Here is a 20,645-nt window from a genome sequence, read left to right as displayed (position 1 = left end):
TGCTGCTACAAATTGTGTACAAGACTGGTTTATGCCACATGAACAGAGAATCACACATTTGTTTTGGTACTTTTATTCCTCTTTTTATTCAGTTGTACAGTACTTCCAAATTCAAAATAAAAGTAAAAGTTGTTCTGTATCAAACCATCTAAGCAATAAAATGTTATATTTAAAAATTATAGGTTACAAAATGGACGTGGCTCTTCTTGTGGGTTTGTTGTAACTTGCTTTCAAGCTTTTCTGTTAAAGGACAGCATGCAAACCAGAGCTGTCCTGCATAACTAGTAGTACTGTTTCTCTTCCTTCATTTGGACAGAGTTTGAACCAGAGATAGCTGTAACACTTTGAAAATCCGTGTGCGTTTGTTCTCTGGTAGTTGAAACCCTTTGAAATGGTGCTCCTCCTTGGTGGCAGTTTCTTAAAATAGCAACTGAAAGCAGAAGAAAATGACATTGGTGCTGATTTTCCTGTACAGGTGTTAGCTTAGGGTTGCGTGTCCTTTCATTGTTAACCATAACCTCACGGTCACAAGTGAGTGTCCTTTTGGCGTGGTGTGGTGACGGAGAGCGTATTGGTTGTTTTCTGTGTAAAAGAAGGAGCTTTCTGCCATCCTTGTTTCATTTTTGCGCAAATGCATATGGCTGTGAAATCTTCAGGATGTACTGGAAAGCCACAAGCATGTGTCAAACGAGAGAAATCCTTTGTTTTATCTTGTTGGAACCGCCTTAGTTGCATTTTATATGCTTTCTTACAAATAAAATGCATTTCACAGGATGGTGAGCCAAAGAATCATCTGAGTTGCGTATGCAGTTCTGGAGGCCAGGGAACCATAGAGCATTTGAGCGTCTGCATCCTAAGTCTTGGTGGGATGAGTCTTTCTGGTAGAGAAGTGAAACAAATTCAGAATCAGAGAGCCATACCCATGGACTACTGCATGCCCTGCTTCTGCTTTCTAGCTTCTGGTGCCATCATGGCAGCTGTTAAGACTCCCCACATGGCTTTTTTAGGTGAGGATCCAATTCCTCACTGCTGAACAGAGAGAGGTTACAGTAAAACCAGTCAGCATTGCCTAAAACCAAGGAAACCTGATGAGGCAGGACTCCGAATTACCCTGAGGGGGTGGCTGAAGGGATTGAAATGATTTCTGAGGGAGAACTGTAGAAAATCTCATTTTCCCTCTGACACCTATTGGCATGAGACATCTCCCTTCCTCCTGCAAGCCTGTGAGGCTGATGGGAAACTCATGTACAAAAAGTGTCAGAAGGTGTAAAATAAAAACTGTGGGATGAGCTTATATGGCTGGGAAGAGAATGTGAGCAATGATTTACGAAGTAGATGGCTTGGAAGCACCTGATGTTGGCCACGGAAGGGCGCTAGCTGTCTGCCCAGCCCCTTGCTGTCTTCTAACTAACTTTGTACCTGGCCTGTCTGACTGTGACCGTCCCTGGGTAGGGAATTTCCCTGTTCAGCGTGTTCAGCAGGGTAACACCAAGCTGGACAGGTGAACCTTGCTCCTTGTTGGCATTTCCCTCTCCTCTTCCCTCCACTCCTCCCTGCACCAGCTCCTGTGGCAGTGATACCCAGAGCTGGCCTGAAGCGTGGAGTTAACAGGGATGAGATGAGGGGAGCTCCACGTCTCTCATCCAACTTGGTCCTTCCCCGCTTTGTTCCCTAAAGCTTTTTTTTTTTTTTTTTCCTAATTTTTTAAAGATGAAGCCGCAGGCTCACTCCTGACGTGGATGGTGAGTGTGGCCCAACCGTGCGGCCTGTGTGTTGTGGGCCTGTCTCACCACGGCGCTGTGGGTGCAGAGTCCGTGTCCAGGGCATTAAGGTTTGGTTGGGGTAGAGCTGAGGCCTCCGCCGCCGCTGGGCTGCCTTGGTGGCGAGGGGCACCAGGAGGGTGTCGTGGCTTTCTCATGGTGCAGAGAGCGGATCTGTGGGCATCTGGTGTATCCAGTCGGTGATGCGGGTCACTTCAGCTCTCCTACCTAGGAGCTGCATGAAGTGCTTTCCCTCTCTAGTCCCTGTGCTGTGCCTGGCCTGGGCTGCCATGTTTTAATTTTATTTTTAATGCAGCCTCCTCTAGAGCCTAAAGCATGTCCTGCAGATGTCCCAGCTTGTGCTCAGCAGCTCTGAGCCTTTCTTTGTTCCTTGTATGAAATTACAGACTCATCTGTCCTGACGTGCACAAGTTTGGTTGGGACTTACTAGGGGACTGAGGGGGAGCACAGCAGAAAAAGTACTCTGGAGAATTACTCAATGTTTTAAGGACCTCTCACCAAATGCAACTCTTCCAGGTGCAAGGGCTGCAAAAGCATCCCCTGGTGCTGCCAGGGCTCATCAGTGGATAACTACTTAAAGGAGGGGTTGGTTGCGTGTGGGTGAGTGGGTGTAATGCTTGCTGTGGAAGCAGCAGCAGGTGTTCTGTATTATAACAAGACCTTTATGTAACTGTTTTTCCAGTAAGATTTTTTTATTTTCCCCGAAAGAAACTAGCTGGTTTCTTCTTGTAATAGCACAGAGAACACACTATGCTGTGTTCCCATCTCATGCTATTACTAGTTTATTTTCACAAATAAATTCTACAGCTTCTGAAGCCCAGGACACTGAAAACCCCTGAAGAGAACCCTTCCCTGAACTTTCTCTACAGCCATAATTGAGGGGGTTCCTGCTGCTTACAGAACAATACCTTATGCTCACCCAGAGCTCCTTCATCTTCTCCTTGCTGCTGTCTACTGTCTGTAATCTCAATGCTCAGCAGAAGTTTCTCCAAGGAACCCAGCTCACAGGTTTTGCCTGCTTCAGCGGAAGGTGCTCCTGGAGCCTGGTAACAGCCAGGAGCCGAGCAGCTCACCTTTGGCAGTGTCCTTTGGAGCAAGGCCTCCTGCTGCTGGGGGAACTGCAGGCAGCCCTAGGAGAAGGGCAGTGGAGAAGTTGGCCAGCTCAAGGACAGTTGTGAAGACCATGGGTTGATGGCAGGAGGCTGCACAGCCTGTGTGCTATGGGGCCGTCTGTCTACCTTGCTGTTGTGGGCTGCCTGCCACCCCTCAGGTAAGTGGCACAATCTGTGTACATACGTGATAGTGATGATGGGGTGGTTAATAGAGGAGAAAGTTGGTTTGAATTTTCTAAGGAAATGAAAACATTTGGATATGCCTAGGAAGGGGACCAAGGTGCCTTCATTCCAGCATGCACCTAAAATCATCCCGTGGTGCTGACACTGAGTACAGATGGAGTTGAGAAGTGCTGTTGAAGCTTTTCAACAATTCCAGTATTGCCTCCTATTTTCAGTCCTTTCTTAAGTCCCCTCTCTGCCTAAAAAAATACATTGAAGGGCATTTCCTATTTTAAATACTAGTAAGTTGGAAGACTTGGCTTACAGAACCTGACCCTGAGTGTAACACTTCTCACCTTGGTGGAAAGGAAAATGTCAGTAATTGCCCCACAAAATGGCGTAGTAACAAAGGCACAGCATCCAGGATAGGCTGGGCCACTGTGCAATGTGGTAGAAAGCCTTGTAGCAGTCTTTTTAGTAGGAACTGAAAACAGCTTCCTCCTTTGTTGTGTTTATTTCTCCCTTGCCAGATTTGTCTCTTGGTCTTGCAGGGAAAACTGCCAGTAGCATATGAGGAAACCCTGTACAATGGGCATTTGCAATACACTATTGTGAAATCACTTGAACTTCTCCAGGGCCTTTCAACAAATGGTTGTAAAGTAGTTTACAAACATCAGTTAGTATTACACTGTAAATAAGAAGCTTGCTGGAGAAAAGGCAGAAGACCCAATCAATTTTCACCATCTTAGAGACAGAGGTTAACATGGTAAAGGCCAGCTTTGCTGCAGGCTGACTCCCAGGGGGTAATTCTTAGCCTGTAACAACATGTAGACTGTGGCCACGCTAGTAGTAAAAATGTGGGAAGGTTAGGACAAAACATCAGCCAGAATGCTCAGCATCTCTATTGCAATGCATGATTAGGAATAGCAAAATGTATGTGCTTGTGGTGGTTATTAAAAAAATGGTCTTGTGCAAGTGTGTGCATGCATACACAGGCGTAGCAGCTCCTCCCCTAACTCGAGGAACAGGCACAGGAGCAAGCTCAGTTACTTTTGGGTAAAAGCAGCCCGTGTGCTTGTTGGTGCAGACTCAGCTCACGGAGCAGTTGAGTGCTCTCATCTCCCACCACCATCAAGGACCTTGTACCTAAAAAGATAAGGTCCACGTACTCCGAAGAAGGAGCTTTTGGTGAGCTAATCCTTTTAATCTTTCTGCAATTCTTAGTGGGAAAAGTACCTACAGCTGTGCCACTGTATGCACAGGCTGGAATCAAAGCTATTTTTAGTGAAGTAGTGCTAGCTACAGTATTAATTCTAACTTCTGCTGTGCCAAGGGAATATACTGCAGGAACCCACTAGCTTACAACTCTGCAATGCCTAGTGCCTAAATGAGGAGATTGTGCTGGTATGGTGTGTGTTAACCTTTCCTTCCAGCTCCTGTTACCTGATGGTACAGAAAACAATGACTGCTTACATTTGCACCAAAAGCTAGCTGCTGTTTTAAATAAGTAACATCTGACTTCTAATAAATCTACACTTAAGATACTTTTTTTTTTTTTTTAGGGTGAGGGCAGTGCTAGTTGTGAGAGGTTTGCTTAAACCCATAAACACTTCTTCCGCAGTGTTTCCAAGTCAAGCTTTGCCACATGTGACCTGTGCTTAAAAACAGAAAAGCATTTACCTGGCTGTAAACAAAAGAGAATGTAATACTTTTCTCTCTCTCTCAAAGTGTAGTCCTACTTGCACAGAGCTCCCAGGCAGCAACTACGGGAGGAGGCAGAACATCGGGGGACATGTGCTAACTCACACACTGAGTGGGATGCAGTGCTTGTACCTTTGCTTGCTTTGCCAGTTAACCCATTTTTGCTGGCAGGATATTTAACACTGTTTCATCTGTTGCCTTCAAGATACTTGTGACTGGAGCCTTACTATATGACTACAGGCTTCAAGGTTGCATACACCAGGTCAGTTATATGCCACAGATAGACAGCTCAATACTTTGATTTTCTCTGTGTAGACATCACAATCCACCAGAAGTCTGTACCGTAACATAGCTGTTCTGATTTTTGATCTCCAGCCCAGATTGTTATCTGGGTTATCTGTCAATGTCTTGAAGAGCTGAAACCACAGCAGCCTTCATGCATAGCTACCTGCAACCCAGCTCTGCACTGCACTGGTCAGAAAGGCTTCCCAGGGCTGTAAATAAGATAAAGGAAGGGAGCTGGAGAAGTGAACAACTTGTGCAGCTAATGAGTAACAGATTTTGGCACAGGATGTGAAGCCCTGTGCTGTGTTTATTGCATGCATTTGGTGAATATACCTCTTGTTTTTCTGATCTAAAACATTCTCTTAAGCAGGTGTCTTAGAGCTGCTAAAAAATGAAGGCACTTAATTTGAACAATTAAGTGACAGCAACTCCTCCCAGAGTTCCTTGTAGTGTTCTACTGAAGAAGTGCAGCTGTAGGCTCTCCCTTTGCAGTTTGTCAACAGGTCCTTGCTAGCAGCCTGTATTACTGCTCCAGTCAATCAGGGGCAGCTGCTGTAATCCCAGGAACACAGCACAACAGCAACATTGCTATTTAGATTCTAGCTTTTTCTTTCTAATGGAAGCCTGCACTAGGCTGTCTTGAGACTTCCTCCTTTCTGTATGGACTCCTACTAAATAAGCCAAAGCAGTTTATTCTTTCTCTTGGAAACTTGCTGGTGGACTTGTTGGTTGAGGTTGGGATCTAGCATGCATGATCCAAACTCAGTGCTGTGCACTGCTTGTTTCTGTAGTGCTGTGGAAGCAGGGTTGTGCCAGAAGAGATGCTTCAGAGTTTTGGGTAACGAGGACTACACCCTGACTTACGTTTAATATAGTAAAAATACTTTGAAAACAAAATTTGAACCTATTTGTATATGAACAGTCAGCTCACAGGGAGTTGAAAGACCTGATTTACATAGTTTCAGTATCAGGGAACCTAAAGGCAGTTTATAGCTAGGGAACCATAGGACAGGAAGTATGCGAATAGCGTCATCACTACCCCTACTCCTGCAATACCTAAGGCAGACTCAGGTGGCTCTAGCCCTGATTTTTTTATAATGCAAATGCAAAATATTTGTACTTGAGCTTTTCAGACTTCAGCATCAAGAAAGTTAATTCTAATTGCCAGAATGTAAAAATAAGTTAGAGTATCTACTTGCAAGTTCTTCCTTACTTGTAGCTCACAATTGTAGGACTTTCACCCTCCTTTAACTTTGCTGGAACTACTTTTGATATGTGAACTAGTTCTGGACAAAAAATAGTTAAGAGGCATTTGTACAGGCTAGAGGTAGCGGACTATCAAAACTAGAAGCTATTAAAAAGTCTCTAGTAAGTTCTTGTACAAGGTTCCTTTTCTGACAAGCATAATTTAAATTACTCTTCTGCAGTCCTTATCTTTAAAGAAAACTAAGGCATTTCTGCCATACCTAGCAGTAGGCAAGTAACAGAGTAGGAAGAGAGCCTAAATGCTATTTTGGAACCAGTCACTGCATCCTGGAAGCAGGGATCAAACAGATGTCACTAATATTACTTACACCTAAGCACAAAAGAGCAGCAAATATACACTAAAAGTGATTGAACCAGTGAGACTATGTTGCTAGAAGAAAGCTCAAAGGCAATTTTAATGCAAAGCAAGCTATCAGCTTGTATCTACCTACTCTTTAAGAAGCCAGTGCTTTCCAGCACCTTACTCCATAGGGAGTTTCTTTGTCTTCATTGACAAAAAAAGAGGGCCTGGCACTAAATCAGTTAACTACAGGGTTAAATATAAGTATCTTATTATTGCCTTAATTCACTATATGGATCACCCCTAAGTACTATTGATATGCTGCTGTTCTCCTCTAGTTCCACAATTTTTGTATTACTTGTAAATGAGTGACACTGCCTTCTGCTATAGTGACCTGCATTAATATCTACCACTTCATAATCACTTAATTACAATAGTTCAGAGATGAACTGAGGCTAAGTGGAAGATTATCATAAGATATTATCACCTCAATTATCTCCAACTAGCACTAAATGCTAAGAGAAGGAACAAAAACAGGTTTTAATAGTGAATTCTTTCCCATAGCCTTAGTGAGAATCTACATCCACACAAACGTAATACAGTATCACACTGATTACACTTACCTTGCTTTATGAGTTAATCCCCCCAGAAGTTTTACCCTATCTTCTGTTTAGATGTAGTACACACACCTGAACTTTCAGTGATACTTTCAGGTATCACTGCCTGGAATAGTCTTCTCTCAGACAACAGCGCACCTGAAAGCTGCAGGAATTTAGCCTTGTTACCACCTTGTGTTTCAGCAGCCTTTAAGCATCTTAACAGATCCTTTTCACACTGCCTATAGGTTAGTCCAGCTGCAAATGCAGAACTAGGGCTTGGCTTTTAACAAGTCAGGATTCACAAGTTGTTTTCCCAGTGCCCTCCTTTATTCTTATAAGGATTTTTCATTTTTAATCCTAGTGTTTAACCACTGTCCAGAATATCACACAATACTTCTGCCTCACAGAATAATTCCTAGCTATTATTTCCACTACAAATACATTTGCAAAATAGCAGCTTTTGAAGTATAGCATGTTTTTATTCTTTTTGCATATCTGCTACTACAGGCTGCTTAAAGGAAAAGAGCAACCGAGTACCACTCAGGCTTTTTAATGCCATACTCATGCTTTATTAAAAAAAAAAGCAGCTACATGATGCTATGAAAACTTCAAGTTTACTTTACAAAAAAAACCTGCAACCATTTTTCAAGAGATCTGATCTCACTTATAAGTGAAAACCAGCAGGTAAATTATTAAAATTGACATTTCACTTGCAGTACATCTAAACTTAATCATCCAAAACAATCAGTCATTCTTAACTTCTGACTGTCAATTGTATTGATAAGAATCTGTATCATTCCATTCATTAAAAAATCCCTGGGAAAATTTAAAGTTAAATGGAAAAGTTTGAGAGGAGAGCTTATCCCACCTTTAAGCTCTTGCAGAAACTGCTCATTCTAGCTTTATACTCCCATCAGTTAATTGCCATTCCTCTGCATATTTTCCTCTGCATATTTTAGTCTTAATATAAAGCTGCTAAACTCTTCAATGAAGGGATTAAACTGATATAACATGAATTTGTGTAGTTACCATCACACTAGATCAGTGTGATATCTTACTATCTTCATGGAAGTTTATTGTGCAAGTCTCAAGTAGCTTCAAAACAATCCTGAAACAGCCCTTATGTCACTCCTATGAGGTAGGTACTATCTTTCCTTTGGAGACGAAAAAGGAAACATAACTACTGCTTAGCACGTTGGGCACACTGAAGAACAGGACAAGCTACATTATTTGACTTTTCCACTACTTCCCTGAATTCAGAGCTTTCAACTGCAACATTTTTAGTGCCATGCAGACCAGAAATAAAAGCAGGGAGTGATGCCTGACTGCACCCATTCCAACATAACGGAAGTATTCAGCATAACTGTTTTGAAACACACAGAAGTACAGCCCTTTCTGACTGCTCCATTCAGCTTTATGGCCTACATTTAACTACTTGTACACAAGTAATCGAGATGAAGCTTGTCCTTCTGACAGCTGCCAGGACTAACCTGCTGTTATCAGTAAGAGACAAACTGATACTTGAAGAAATAACACTAAGATACTAAAAGTTAACATTCCTGTGTTCTAGTGCTTTGCCTCTTCTCCTAGAGCACCACTATTATCCACAGCAGCTCTCATTATCATCCCCTCAAATGGACAGCTTCCTATCTTGAAATCTTGGGAAAAGTTAATGCAATTTAAGGTTTGCAATTACCAGGAGGTGGGAAAAATACCACCTTGATTTCAGCTGAAATACTGAATCCAATAGCAGCTATAGGGTTTTACCATACAAAGCATTTAATACATGAGAGTTTAGCTGTATCAGTGCAGACTGAATGTAGACCCATAAACCTACCACAGAGCCACCAGTGAAGGCAAAGTTCCTGTACACAGTAGATTTAAGAGCAGTCACCTGTTTCAAAGTTGTTCAACAATTTGTTAAGTGATCTATATGATCATTCAGCTATCTTCCCAATTAAAAGATATTCTACCTGGATAGCATATTCTAGTGTATTACCTGGAAGTTGAACAAAGCATCACTGATGGGTTTTTCTTGCCATTCTATTTTCCACACCAAGATGAGTCAAGAAAATCTTTACAGCTAATTGACAGTGTGTAGTAAGACTGCCAGTAGTTTTAGGTGAGACCTAAGCATTGCTCAACTCATTGGCTCAGAAGTTCAGTCCCTGCAGAACAAGTATAGATCAAAGAAAGCTCTTTCACATGTGGGGATCAGGAAGGGGGGAGAAAAAAAAAAAGTTTCACATCAATGCCTTCTCCTGAACTGAAGAGGCTCCCAGATAACCCTCACACAGACAGAAACAGTTTGAGCCTTCTCAAGTGCCTGAGTTGCAGCAAACTGATGCTGTTTTATCTGTTCTTCTGCAGCCCCATAACAGTGAATTCCTGAATGCAGCATATGCAGATCAGGATCTGCTCCTAGTAATTCTGTGAACTGGAGCAGGCATAAAGAGACTTGATTACATAGAGCTTTTCTGTTTTAGTACTGAGGTAACATGTACTTAATGGAAATGCATCTGTGTTGTAGTAGGAAAGCCAGCATGATGAACTGAACTCAGACCAAGCCACTGACAGCTGGGAAGAAGTTTGAGATTTAAGAACTGTAAATAAAAAGCCATTTAAAAAGATTACTTGAAGCCAACAGCTTTTCAAAGTCAGTTTCCTGTGCATGGAATGAAGTTGAAGTCCTTGGTACAACTTGAAGAGAAATCTGTGTGTTTTGATACATACAACAACCTAGTCTTGAGAGAACCAAGACCTAGAACAACCTAGAGTTGTTCTGGCTTACTAAATTTCTTGAGTAAACGCTATAGTGGTAGCTCTGCAGTCAGAATAATTAAGCTGCTGGGATGATTCAATAACCATTTAACAAGTCAGGTATAAAAAATTTATGTAGTAATATCAATTCAGCACACAAATTCCATGCTTCACAAGTTCTGCTGCTGTGTAAGAGTCTTCTTAACATTTATGCAGATAAGTTTAGATTTAAGTCACTGCATGCCCAGATCAAAACAGCAGCAACATATCTACCACTACAAGCAGCTACATCCAATTGTGCCTTTAGAATGCTAAATAAATGCAGAAATCCAGACGATGAGTGCCTCACTGCTGAGATAGGACTGTGCACACAAACTTCAGTGTACGTGTGCTGCAGAGAATAGTTACTGAGAGGAAAAATGCATACAGATTCTGATACAGGCAGGATACAATCAAGACAAATTAAGTCACTAGACATTCAGATTAGGGGGAGGGAAAAACCCTTCGAAGTATACAGATGACAAACCAGCATTAAAGAGGATTCTAAAGGCACATTTCAGGTAATATGATTCTGTTAAGACCAACTGCTTACACACGCAGGCACAAATCTTAATGACTTCCCCCACCCACCCCAACAATTATTTAACAAAAAAGAGAAGTGCATTTTCAGTAATATTAACACCATTCAGTTAATCTGTTCAGTCCAAATGTTTAGCAGTATTTTCCTTATGGTGATATGGATTCTTTGCACTACTCCAATCCAAAAATCCCAAACAGGCAGGATTAGTAAACGTTCAACTGTTGTACTAGTTAACATTTACTCATCAGAGCCCACTGATCTCTTCTGTGCCCTCTTGCGGGGCAACCTCCTTGGTGAAGCTTTATCTAAAAGAAAAAAAATGATAGCTGCGTTAATTGCTACAGCTATTTCGTATTAGTTCTTATATAACAATGCATTGTTCTCCCTCCCAAACACAAGCCACACTGCCCTTCTAATGTGATGCATCACCAGAGAAGCCACTTCAAACATCTCATTAATGGTTTCTTGTTTTAAACTATTAGCATCCTGAACAGACTAACAAAGAAATAACATTCCTATTCTGTAACATGCAATTCTAAGGTAAGGGCCATTCAGTTTGCCAGTTACTAAAATGCACAACAAAAACCTACAGCATCTCCTGATGAAACCACATGCTCTGCTGTTTAGAAAACTATCATGCTCAACAGATACTTTCAGAGTTAATGATTTATCATTACAGGTTTTAGTTTACCTGCCTAAACAATGTGACTGACCCTCTTTTAGACAGCTTTGTCTTAAATGAAATGTTTCCAAATTCATGCAGCCTAACAGCAGAAGTGTTTCAGTCCAAAAGAAAACACCCTTATCCAGGAATCCACACTTGATTATGAAGTTATCACTTTGAAATCAGATAACTCCAAAAGGTGAAGTCATCCAGCTTTAGCCCTGTGATCACTGGATGCCAGAAGCCTGTTCTTACATTTTAATCTGACAGGTCTATAATTGTCCTTTCAGGGATGGTTCTTACATAGGTAGCATCTTTAATCATTATAGTGTTATAGAGGAACAACAACACTTGTATGAAGAAAAAAAGCACTAAGGTGATTGCTAGGTGTCTGCTTACTAATGCAAGTTCTTAAACTGATCATCTCCCAGTCTCACTGTTTAGAGTATGGGCAAACAATGCTCTTAACAGCATGATGGCTGTTCAGTCAGTACAGTTTGAAGTATCATCAACAAAACAGGAAAGAACCTCTGAGGATCTTGAAGGCCAGATATCTCAAAGGATTCTAGCATAGAGTTTTAATGAAACCTAACCAAGAATTAAAGAAAGCCACAATTAAGAAAAAATACCTGAAGTCTAGAAAAAAAAATGGCACTTAAGAGATGAATTTACCTTAAGGAGTGGGGGGGCAAGGACAGAACAACACTGGCTGGATTTGAAGCCTTTGAAAGACAGCCTGCTCTTCAGAGCAGTTTATCATTCAGAGCTTCAGTCTTACTAGAATGAGGCCTTCTAAACTTTGTCTAGGTTTTCATACTAGCATTTCACTGTATATTCCAGTACAGTACAAGAAAGCTGACATTTTCAGATGTGAAACAAGCCCTCATACCTTTGTAGTAACTTTTGATTCCTTTCCCTATTAGCTGTACTTAAGTCATCAACTCCTGGCACAACTTTGTGTCAGATCTAGAGCCCGCAAGTCCTCTAGGCTGCATACAGCTGTCAGACTAAGATTGTTCATTTCAAAATAGGGTGTCTTTTTCAAGTAAAAAGTTCTAGGATGCACTTAATTTCAACTGAGGAAAAGTCACCTCAGACAGCCAATGCTATTGGTGATAAGAGCTAATCTGGGATAAGGAAGATAACTCCATCTGGCTATTATACCCCAAGTTGAGGTTTGTTTCTCACTGAAACAAGATACACTTGACCATCAATTGTAACCAGTCAGTCCTCCACCACTTCAACAACAGCTTGACACTATACTAAGGTAGTACACAGCATTTTAGATAAAGGGAACTGGTAGAGACAATACTTCAGCAATATTTTAATCAATAAATTAGACATGTTTGTAGTATTTGTTAAAATATATACACATACATTTCCTCCTGTTTGGATGGCTGTATGCATCTGCTCTGTAATCTTTACTACTCATGCTACATCACCAATCACTGCATGCAGGAAGATATTTCTATCCATGCCCAATTATCACATGGACAGTACATTAAGAACTTCCACTCTTTAAATCACCAGAGTTCGCCTCACCTCTTCTACTTTGCACTGAAGCCACGGGAAAGCAAGAACAGAAGAAACAGCAAGAGAAGTTAGAAATATTCAAACATATGTTCTAAAGAAACCAGACTAGGTTTACTGTTGGCATTTCACATCAAGAATTTAGTCATTTTGTACTTGTGAAGAACATTGATTTCAGGTCTTCATGTCTTTGGTTAAAACACTCTGTTTATTTGGCTGTAGGCAGACTTCCAATCAACTTGCGGAAATTTTTAGATAACTCTTTAAGCCTGCTTTATGATCCAGGTTTTGGGTAGAGATTTTATACTGTTAAGAGTCTACAGAACAAAGCATAGAAGTCATTGACAGCCATTACTGTATCAACCAGTCAAGCTTGTTCTACACAGGAACAGGCTGATAACATAATCTAATCATTAAGGCCAGTGCTTTAGACAGTTTTTTATTCCGTAGAACAGAGGTATGCTGTTCTGAGAAATTGATATTAACTACCTGTTCAGTTACAGCTATTTGATTAAATAAGTTTAGTTCTGCTCCAGTTTGTGGCACACAGACTACTTACTTATTTGATTTAAAGTTTCTTGGGGAATCCAGCTCATATCAACATCGTTCTGATTTGATGTTCCCATCTCTACTTTCTGTACTGGTCTTTTCCTCTGAAAATTCAAGAAAAGAAATTTTTGCCTTCCACATAAAGCTCTGGTAGCACATATTAGAAATAATACTTTAATAAACTGCAATTATTTCACTAGGAGACAAACCTAAGGTTAAGCCAAAATATGGCTTTATAACAGCTTTAGCTGTCTTTACCCAATAGCAGTTCATTCACCTAGGCTTCGTGTTAATACTTGCAAGGCCTTGCAATACTTATTTCATAGACAGCAAGATTTCATGAACACCTTTGCAAGTTCACTACACCTGCTACAAAAACAAATGGCTGATGATAACCCAAACTAGATGATTAGTTTCATTACACTTCCCCAGATTAGCACAATACTCTTATGCAACCTTGCAAAAATACAATTTGAAAAAAACAGTAATTACATCCTTTTGCTCATGGGAAGCTATTTAGAGCTAAAAATAATGGCTGGACAGTTGTTTTCAAAGTTACATCTAATCTAACACAATAGATACAAACGGACAAACTTCCCCATGCTGTCTATCAAGTTTCAAATCAGTAGCTACACACATCTAGAGACTGGAACATATCAAAGCTTCCAATTCAACCATTCCAGTGTTGTGGTAAAGAACAGACCCAGAGAATATTAGACAAAGTGTCTCCAATTTTGATTTTTTTAATCTCTAGTTTTCTGCAGTACTCTTCACAGTCTTAATTCTGAAAGTACATCTTCTGAAGCTCTACTGGTACCATTGTACACTGCAAGTGATTACTGAATCACTTCCCTTCCCACCCCCATACCAGTAAGAGGTTTGTTACCAACTACACAGATGAAATACACTACTCACCTTCCTAGATTCTAGCAACTGATGTAGGCCAACTATAACAAGTAGACCAAGTCCAGCAAGGAACATGTACATGAAGATCCTTTACAAAAGATTTAGGAAAGCATTAGCTAAAACCGTAAGTGTTTAAGGAAGTTTGAAGCAGCATAGAAATTAAAACCTTACTTTGGCCACACACCAGCTTGATCTTTTCCAATCCCTTTTGTACATGTGGGGGGGAAGAAACAAATCTGAAATTTAAGTGCTAACAAATATTAAATAATTTTGCTGATTTCAGAAACTAACCCTGAGTTTAATTGTTCAATCCCATACAGGTTGGGAAATCGAGTAATTACTGAAACCTAGTACCTGCAAGAACTCTTTTGAAGCACCAAATTTCAGGATGCTGGGCCACATAATTTGTTTTTGATTGCTTTAACCACTTACAAATACCTTTAAAGTATCTCATGCACTTTAAATTATATTAATGGAAGTACCACTAGGATACTCATTTACTTACAGAGCTTTGATATGCCTTCCTTAGACTATCTTGCTTTGTGTTGCACTGTTAAATTCCATCAACAATAAATATCATTTTTAAATGTTTTTTTCCCCCTCAATCTATGCATTTTGTTTTGAACAATTCTACCTAAAATTCCTGTTGATATCTTAGGAGGTGAACGATCTAAAGTTATTTTGGGGAGCAGGCAGGACTTTAGATATACAGAGTTTAACTTGGAATATATCATGTAACTCAAATTTGTAACAGAACAGTTAAGGGTTCTGCAGGAGAGACTTAAGTGAACATCCCTGTTTTATAGTAATTATTCATTCACAGGACACCAACTCAAACTGGTACTGAATAATGATTTGAGTTCTTCAGGGGTTCTTTTACAACAGTATCATGTGTTTTCACATTACCAATTATTTGTTCTCTGATGCTATTCTCTTTGGCAAGTGTGAATTCCTACAGTAACTACTTCTTCAGGTTGAGCTTTTCTAAAAGAGGAAGCTTGCTCAGACAGATTCTGCCTGTGGCAGGAGTATTGAAGTATTCAGTGTTGTCTTCAAGGATTTCTGAAGACCTTTTTTTAAAAAAACACAGATTCTTTTAAAGTTCCACTTCTTTTAGAATATTCTAAGAGCATACTGGCACACCACATGCTTGCAACATAAAAGGTGTGTCAGGTCTAACTTGTCCTTAAAGCACTCCTGAAAGAAGTCTTCTACCAGAGGTGCAACAAAGAATGAGCATGAGTTCCTCTATTCTAAAGAGAAAACGTATTTCACTTATTATATTGAATGCTCCAGAAGGAAGTTATTCTAGCCTACACACTAAGACCCACAGCCCAGTCCTGTGGTCCTGCAGCATCTTTAACTCAGAAAAAAGGCACAGGAGTATAAAAAAGCTTAACAGCTTTGAACTGCTATGTGGCTACATGACACCAGGTCCTATTCCAGGCTAAATCCTCTGAGCAAAGCAGTTGCATAAGCTGTTAATTGACACAGTAACAACCCTGAAGATCCCTAGTGTTAATGAAGATCTTAATTTAGGGAAAAACTCACATTTTCAGTCTACCAATGCTGCAGAAGTCAGTGCCTTCTACACCATCAGCAAAACACACGACCTAAAACTCAATAAAACAAAGGTACAAGAACTACTCTTATTGGTCCCCATTAATAACCCATTCAACCAGTGCACCAACTAAATTGGGATCTCCAGCTTCCTTACGTTTCTCCATCCAGTCCATCTTCTTTTTCAATAATTGTAACCGTCTGATTGAAAACAGCATCTTGAAACATGTTGCCCTATAACAAAGTTCCCACAAAATATTTAAAGTAAATTCTGCATAGATAAGGCTTGATTACATTTATAAATAATGCAAGTTGAACTCATCATATAAAACTGCAAGTACAAATAAAAATTTAGATATTAGCAGGAAAGTCATGTCTAGCCTTGAAGATGTTATTTCCTGTACCATGAGATATGTAGTACATATGAAGGGATCTTTTTAGCACAAAGAAAACATTGAAGGTACAGGAGCCTCCAACCTGCACTAAAAGGAAAAATGTCTACTTTAGTCCCCATTTATGGTTTTGGATAAAGTCTTCTCCCAGGGTAAGATTATTTGCTCACAGTATCAAATTTACAGATGGGATTCAGGCTATTAAGTTTGTAAAAGCCCTAACTTAATAGTGAAATTAAAGCTTTCTGGTATTTTTTTAAGTTACTATATGCTACTCTATTCAATGACATTCCAAATTCCATTGTTAATATAAATATCAAGTGTAACATACACAAGGGACAATTGTGAAACATACAGGCAATCTCTTACTATCCTTAGGCATATAGTGATTTGCTTAAGTATCTCAGAAGCAAGGTCTGAAGAAACAGTAACTTGACTAAGTAGTTCCTTCCTGACATTTCCACATCAACAGAAGAGATTGAAATGAATTACAACATCAGGCTTACGTTTACATCTCTGTAGTTGAGATTGATAACTAGTCCAAAAGGACGACCACCCATAGGCTCAGCAGGGATGAAAGAGTACTCAAACGTGGCTTGTCTCTGTGGTGGAACTACTGTATTCAGAGGGAGAGCTGTGAAGTTCTGGATGTAAAACTGGTAGTCCTGAGGGTACCGGAAAGAAGCATCAAGAGACTCAACAATGAAGTCTTCTGTACCCTTATTGGTGAAGCCTACCAGGAATTTTACAATGTTGTTTGCTGGAAAATCTAAAACACAGAAGTATTTAACTGTTAGAAACTTGGTACGGCACACCTAGCCCCTGTTTCTAAACAGAGTCTCTAGAACAGACTTTTTTCCTTAAAAAAAGCCTCACTGTTTAACACACACATTGATATATTCTGAGCAACAGTAAGAAAGCTGGTAGGTCAGCACAGGACTCTTACCTTCACCCTTCACAAATAATATGGTTGTATCAGCACTAGGTGAGGCTTTAGGTTCTCCCGACAAGTCTTCTTCCTCTTTTTCTTCTGTCTAAGACAAGAGACTTTTTAAAAAAAAATCCTATAATGAACAGTGAAGCAAAGACCATGCTTGTTTTATGAGAATCCTATGCAACAGTTATCAGTGTGTCAACACATACAATAAGCATTAGTACCAATTCCTGCCACTGCAGAGGTAAGATAGCATTCTCCCTCTAAGTTAACATTGTTTTCAGCATTTATCCTTCTAGCTGTTGTATCTGACATGGTGACTGAACTCAGCTCAACTTAGCTGTATTGCGAAGTTTCTGATCAGAAAGCAACAGCAGGTTTCTGTTTAGGGTCAGATGGAAAAGAGTAGAATCTAAGTGTTAAATAATCACATCTATGCTATTTCTACTCAGAAGATAAGCACTTCCAAATATATGGACAAAGCAAAGGAGAATTGTTTCCATACAGAGCGCTTATAGAAGCTTTTATTCAGTTTTAAGAAGCATTCTGTTGCATGGAAACAGTTACACTCTTGGAACAAAGTGGTTATACAAATTCATTTGTTCAAGCTCACCTTTGTGATTATTCACTTTTTAGTTTGGTAATTAGAATCTTTAATGGCTTATTTTCAAAAACAATCAAGGTAGCAATCAAGGGATCAGTACTGCCTCCACCAAATGAAAACAAGGCTGTCCCCAACTTCACTGTCTACTGAACCAATTAGTTAGTTCAATCATTTGGTTTTGCTGCTCAGACAACTCTGAAGCAGCACGCAGCGTACTGAATCAGTTGTACACATGCCACTTGGTAGGGAAGCGGAAGACCATGAACCAGAACTGGGCCTAGCATCTTGAAGTCAACTCTAAATGTAAAACTATTTCAGTGACATATAAAATGTATTGCCTAAGAAGTAGGCTGTTTTGTAACCCTGCTTAGTCATACACTATTAAAGTTACATTTGAAAGGTTAAATACACTATCAGTACTGAATACCTAGCACATCAACCATTTAGCGAATTTGGACAACCATAAGCTCACCAACATCAACCAAAAACTAACAGAATCACACAACAGTGTACCCAGTCTCTTATACTATGCAAGCCTTCTCATCCTAATGCAGTTCTGGTATTTTCTAGAAACCTAGCTGTCCCCATGTGCATTCTTGGGCTGGTAATTCATGAAAAGACAAATCCTTTTGAAACTTCAAGCAGGTCAAATTTAATTTGAGACTTTAGAGAAACTACTTAGAAATACCAATGCTAACAAATATATTCAAGTATAGCTCCATAGCTGCAAGCACTTCTGTTCCAATTGCTACTTATAACATTCATGTACAGTTACCAAGTCTGTAGGCTCATCTTCTTCAACTTCAGCTTCATCATCTTCATCTTCAACTACAGTATCTTCCACAGCTTCTTCATCTTCTGTAGCATCTTGAGCTGCAACTAATAAACCTGAACCTACAGAAACAAGACAAAGGCTTTTCAATACTTCATTAACCAACAGAGAGCTGACACTGCAGTATAGTTTTCAAACTGCCTGAACGACTTCCTGAAAGTCTCAAACTTTTTTAAAGCTTTCACTGCAAATAAATTCACATTCAAGTGATTGCCTATGTTGACCATTCAGCCATTCATTCTCTAATTACTTTGAACTGCTCAATTATGTATCAGTGAGTTCAAAACGGAAAGCTTTACATCTGGAAAACCAAAACTTCAGCATTTGCACAGCAAAGAGCAACCAGTTTACCTAAAGTTATTACGGTATTTTATTTTTTGTTATTATGAATGTAAAAGTTAGAGTTCCTATTATGAGTAAACTAGTTTGGGGAGTTCTCTTCCTTCTAAAACCAGAAAGCTTCAGAGCAATGTTCCAATACAAGAATAGTCAGAGAGTTCACTCTTTCCCTACCTTTATGGCACTGAGTCTCATACCTTTAAACAGCACGTACAGAGGATTAATATGAAGAGTGGCCACAGGACAGAGCTCACACGGGTTGTATTTAGAACACATACAGGCGAGGCTAAGAACTCTTCACAAATACACATGAGTATAGGTTTTGTTTGATGAAGCTAAGGTTCCCCAAAAAAGTAGAAGAACAAAAGTGAATGGATGACTGAATTGCACAAGCTTAAGAGAGCCAGTTGGGTACACAAGTTAAATAAATATTTAGAAGCTTTCACATGGAATAAAAATCCTTGAACACCACAAGTGTGCCCAAGGACTTGAGGGCTGCCACTCTGTGCTAGGAAATGCAAATAGAAAACCTCACTTGACGGTCTTTAGAAGGTATAGTGGAAGATAATTAATCATATGTAAGTGCAGTGATTTTGTATGATGAAGTTTTAGAGAGTGTAAATCCGCAAATAACAGATTTTTAGTTGAAACCCCTGCAGCCGACTAGGCTATGGCTAAGTTACGGCTATCCCTCACCAGCAGCTGTACTAGCACATCCTCCCAACCCGTAATTTAGGGTTTTCTTCAAGTGGATGAAAAGACGAGCCGATGATGTGGCAAGAGCAGGACAGGAAAGCTTCCCCCTGCGGGGAGGCCTGACACAGCCCTCTGGGAGCGCGCGGCGAGGCGGCTGCTCCCCTTCCCTTTGCCCAGCCCTAGCAGCACCTGGGAGCCGTCAGCGAACCCCCGCACCAACACAACACAACACACCGCCCCCTGCCCGTCCCGGCCGAGCCCCCCTACCTGCGCGGCCGCCAGCGGGCGGCACGACGGCGGGCAAGACGAGGAGCAGCAGCAGGAGGAGCCGCCTCGCGCTGCCCATGGTGGTGGCTGGCTGCGGCGCGGCGCCCTGCACCCTGCCTCCCGCCCGCCTCCCCTCTAAATGGCGGCCGCCGCCATCCGGCCCCGCCCCGCGCCGCAGCGGACGTGGCGCTGCCTGGGAGGAGCGGGGAGGTCACGCGGGTTTAGCACACGTCGCCCCGCCGCCCCCGCGCGTGCGCGGCTCTGCCCCTTCCGCCTGCCCGGGATTTTTGTCGCTCCCGCGGGGGAAGGGGCTGGCGTTACTTTGGGGGCGGCCGTGCTCGGTGCGCATGCGCGGCACTTAGCGCGCGTGGCCCATGTGGGGCAAGGCGCGGGGGGGTAGGGGGCGGGGAATGGCGGCTGTGCCGGGCCATGTCAGCGCATGGCGAGGGCAGGGGGACAGGCGGCGAGGCAGGGTTTCTTCTTGTAGAGCAGGTTAACGCGCCCTGGGGAGGAGCAAGGATAAAGCGTGCTGTGCTGACATGCTCACAAAATCTCTTGTATCTAAGTCTGACGTTACCACAATCCCACGTGCCGCAATCTCACAGAAGCCCTCTTCCTTTAGATCACTCTGCTTTTCAGTCGTATTTTTGATGGTTTAACTGAAAAGGCTTCTCAAAGGGTGATAGGTAATGTCTTTGAAAGTGGCCCGTTATTCCAATTTAATTGGTTACATTTAAATGTAAAGCATACTAAGATGAAAAAGCCAGCTCAGATCCCGCAGTCAGAACACTCGGTGAAAATACCAAGGAACAGAACTGCCCTCCAGCTTTCTCTTCTCCCACAGTT

The 20,645-nt window shown here is 41.1% G+C and overlaps 1 protein-coding gene across 5 annotated transcripts; it reads right to left on the bottom strand.

The window, feature by feature from the left end:
- Positions 1-57: 57 nt before the first annotated feature.
- SSR1 (signal sequence receptor subunit 1) lies at positions 58-19,962 on the bottom strand. 5 transcript variants are annotated; one of them, XM_035319420.1, is made up of 10 exons: positions 19,800-19,962; positions 18,441-18,559; positions 17,074-17,161; positions 16,634-16,896; positions 15,893-15,969; positions 14,185-14,263; positions 13,280-13,373; positions 12,733-12,747; positions 10,768-10,831; positions 58-874 (listed from the first exon to the last, which is right to left on the bottom strand). In XM_035319420.1, the coding sequence occupies exons 1-10, from the start codon at positions 19,876-19,878 to the stop codon at positions 790-792; spliced, it is 963 nt and encodes a 320-aa protein (XP_035175311.1). In that variant the 5' UTR covers positions 19,879-19,962; the 3' UTR covers positions 58-789. The 5 variants fall into 5 exon arrangements, with proteins under 5 accessions (XP_035175311.1, XP_035175313.1, XP_035175312.1 ...); XM_035319422.1 differs by having other exon boundaries at positions 58-878; positions 19,800-19,961; XM_035319421.1 differs by lacking the exon at positions 12,733-12,747 and having other exon boundaries at positions 19,800-19,961.
- Between the last annotated feature and the right edge of the window lie 683 nt (positions 19,963-20,645).

The sequence above is a fragment of the Oxyura jamaicensis genome, chromosome 2 (genome assembly GCF_011077185.1).
Source record: "Oxyura jamaicensis isolate SHBP4307 breed ruddy duck chromosome 2, BPBGC_Ojam_1.0, whole genome shotgun sequence".
Lineage (NCBI taxonomy): Eukaryota > Metazoa > Chordata > Aves > Anseriformes > Anatidae > Oxyura > Oxyura jamaicensis.
This window is presented reverse-complemented; position numbering and strand designations above follow the sequence as displayed.

What these genes read in the sequence shown, in the direction of transcription:
- SSR1 (XM_035319420.1), bottom strand. Translation starts at nt 19,878, where the DNA reads ATGGGCAGCGCGAGGCGGCTCCTCCTGCTGCTGCTCCTCGTCTTGCCC. An exon ending in AAGATGAGCCTACAGACTTG is followed by an intron (nt 17,162 to 18,440) that starts GTAACTGTACAT and finishes CTCTTGTCTTAG; the next exon opens with ACAGAAGAAAAAGAGGAAGA. An exon ending in AGATCAGTGGGCTCTGATGA is followed by an intron (nt 875 to 10,767) that starts GTAAATGTTAAC and finishes TCTACCAGAAAG; the next exon opens with ACTCATCCCACCAAGACTTA.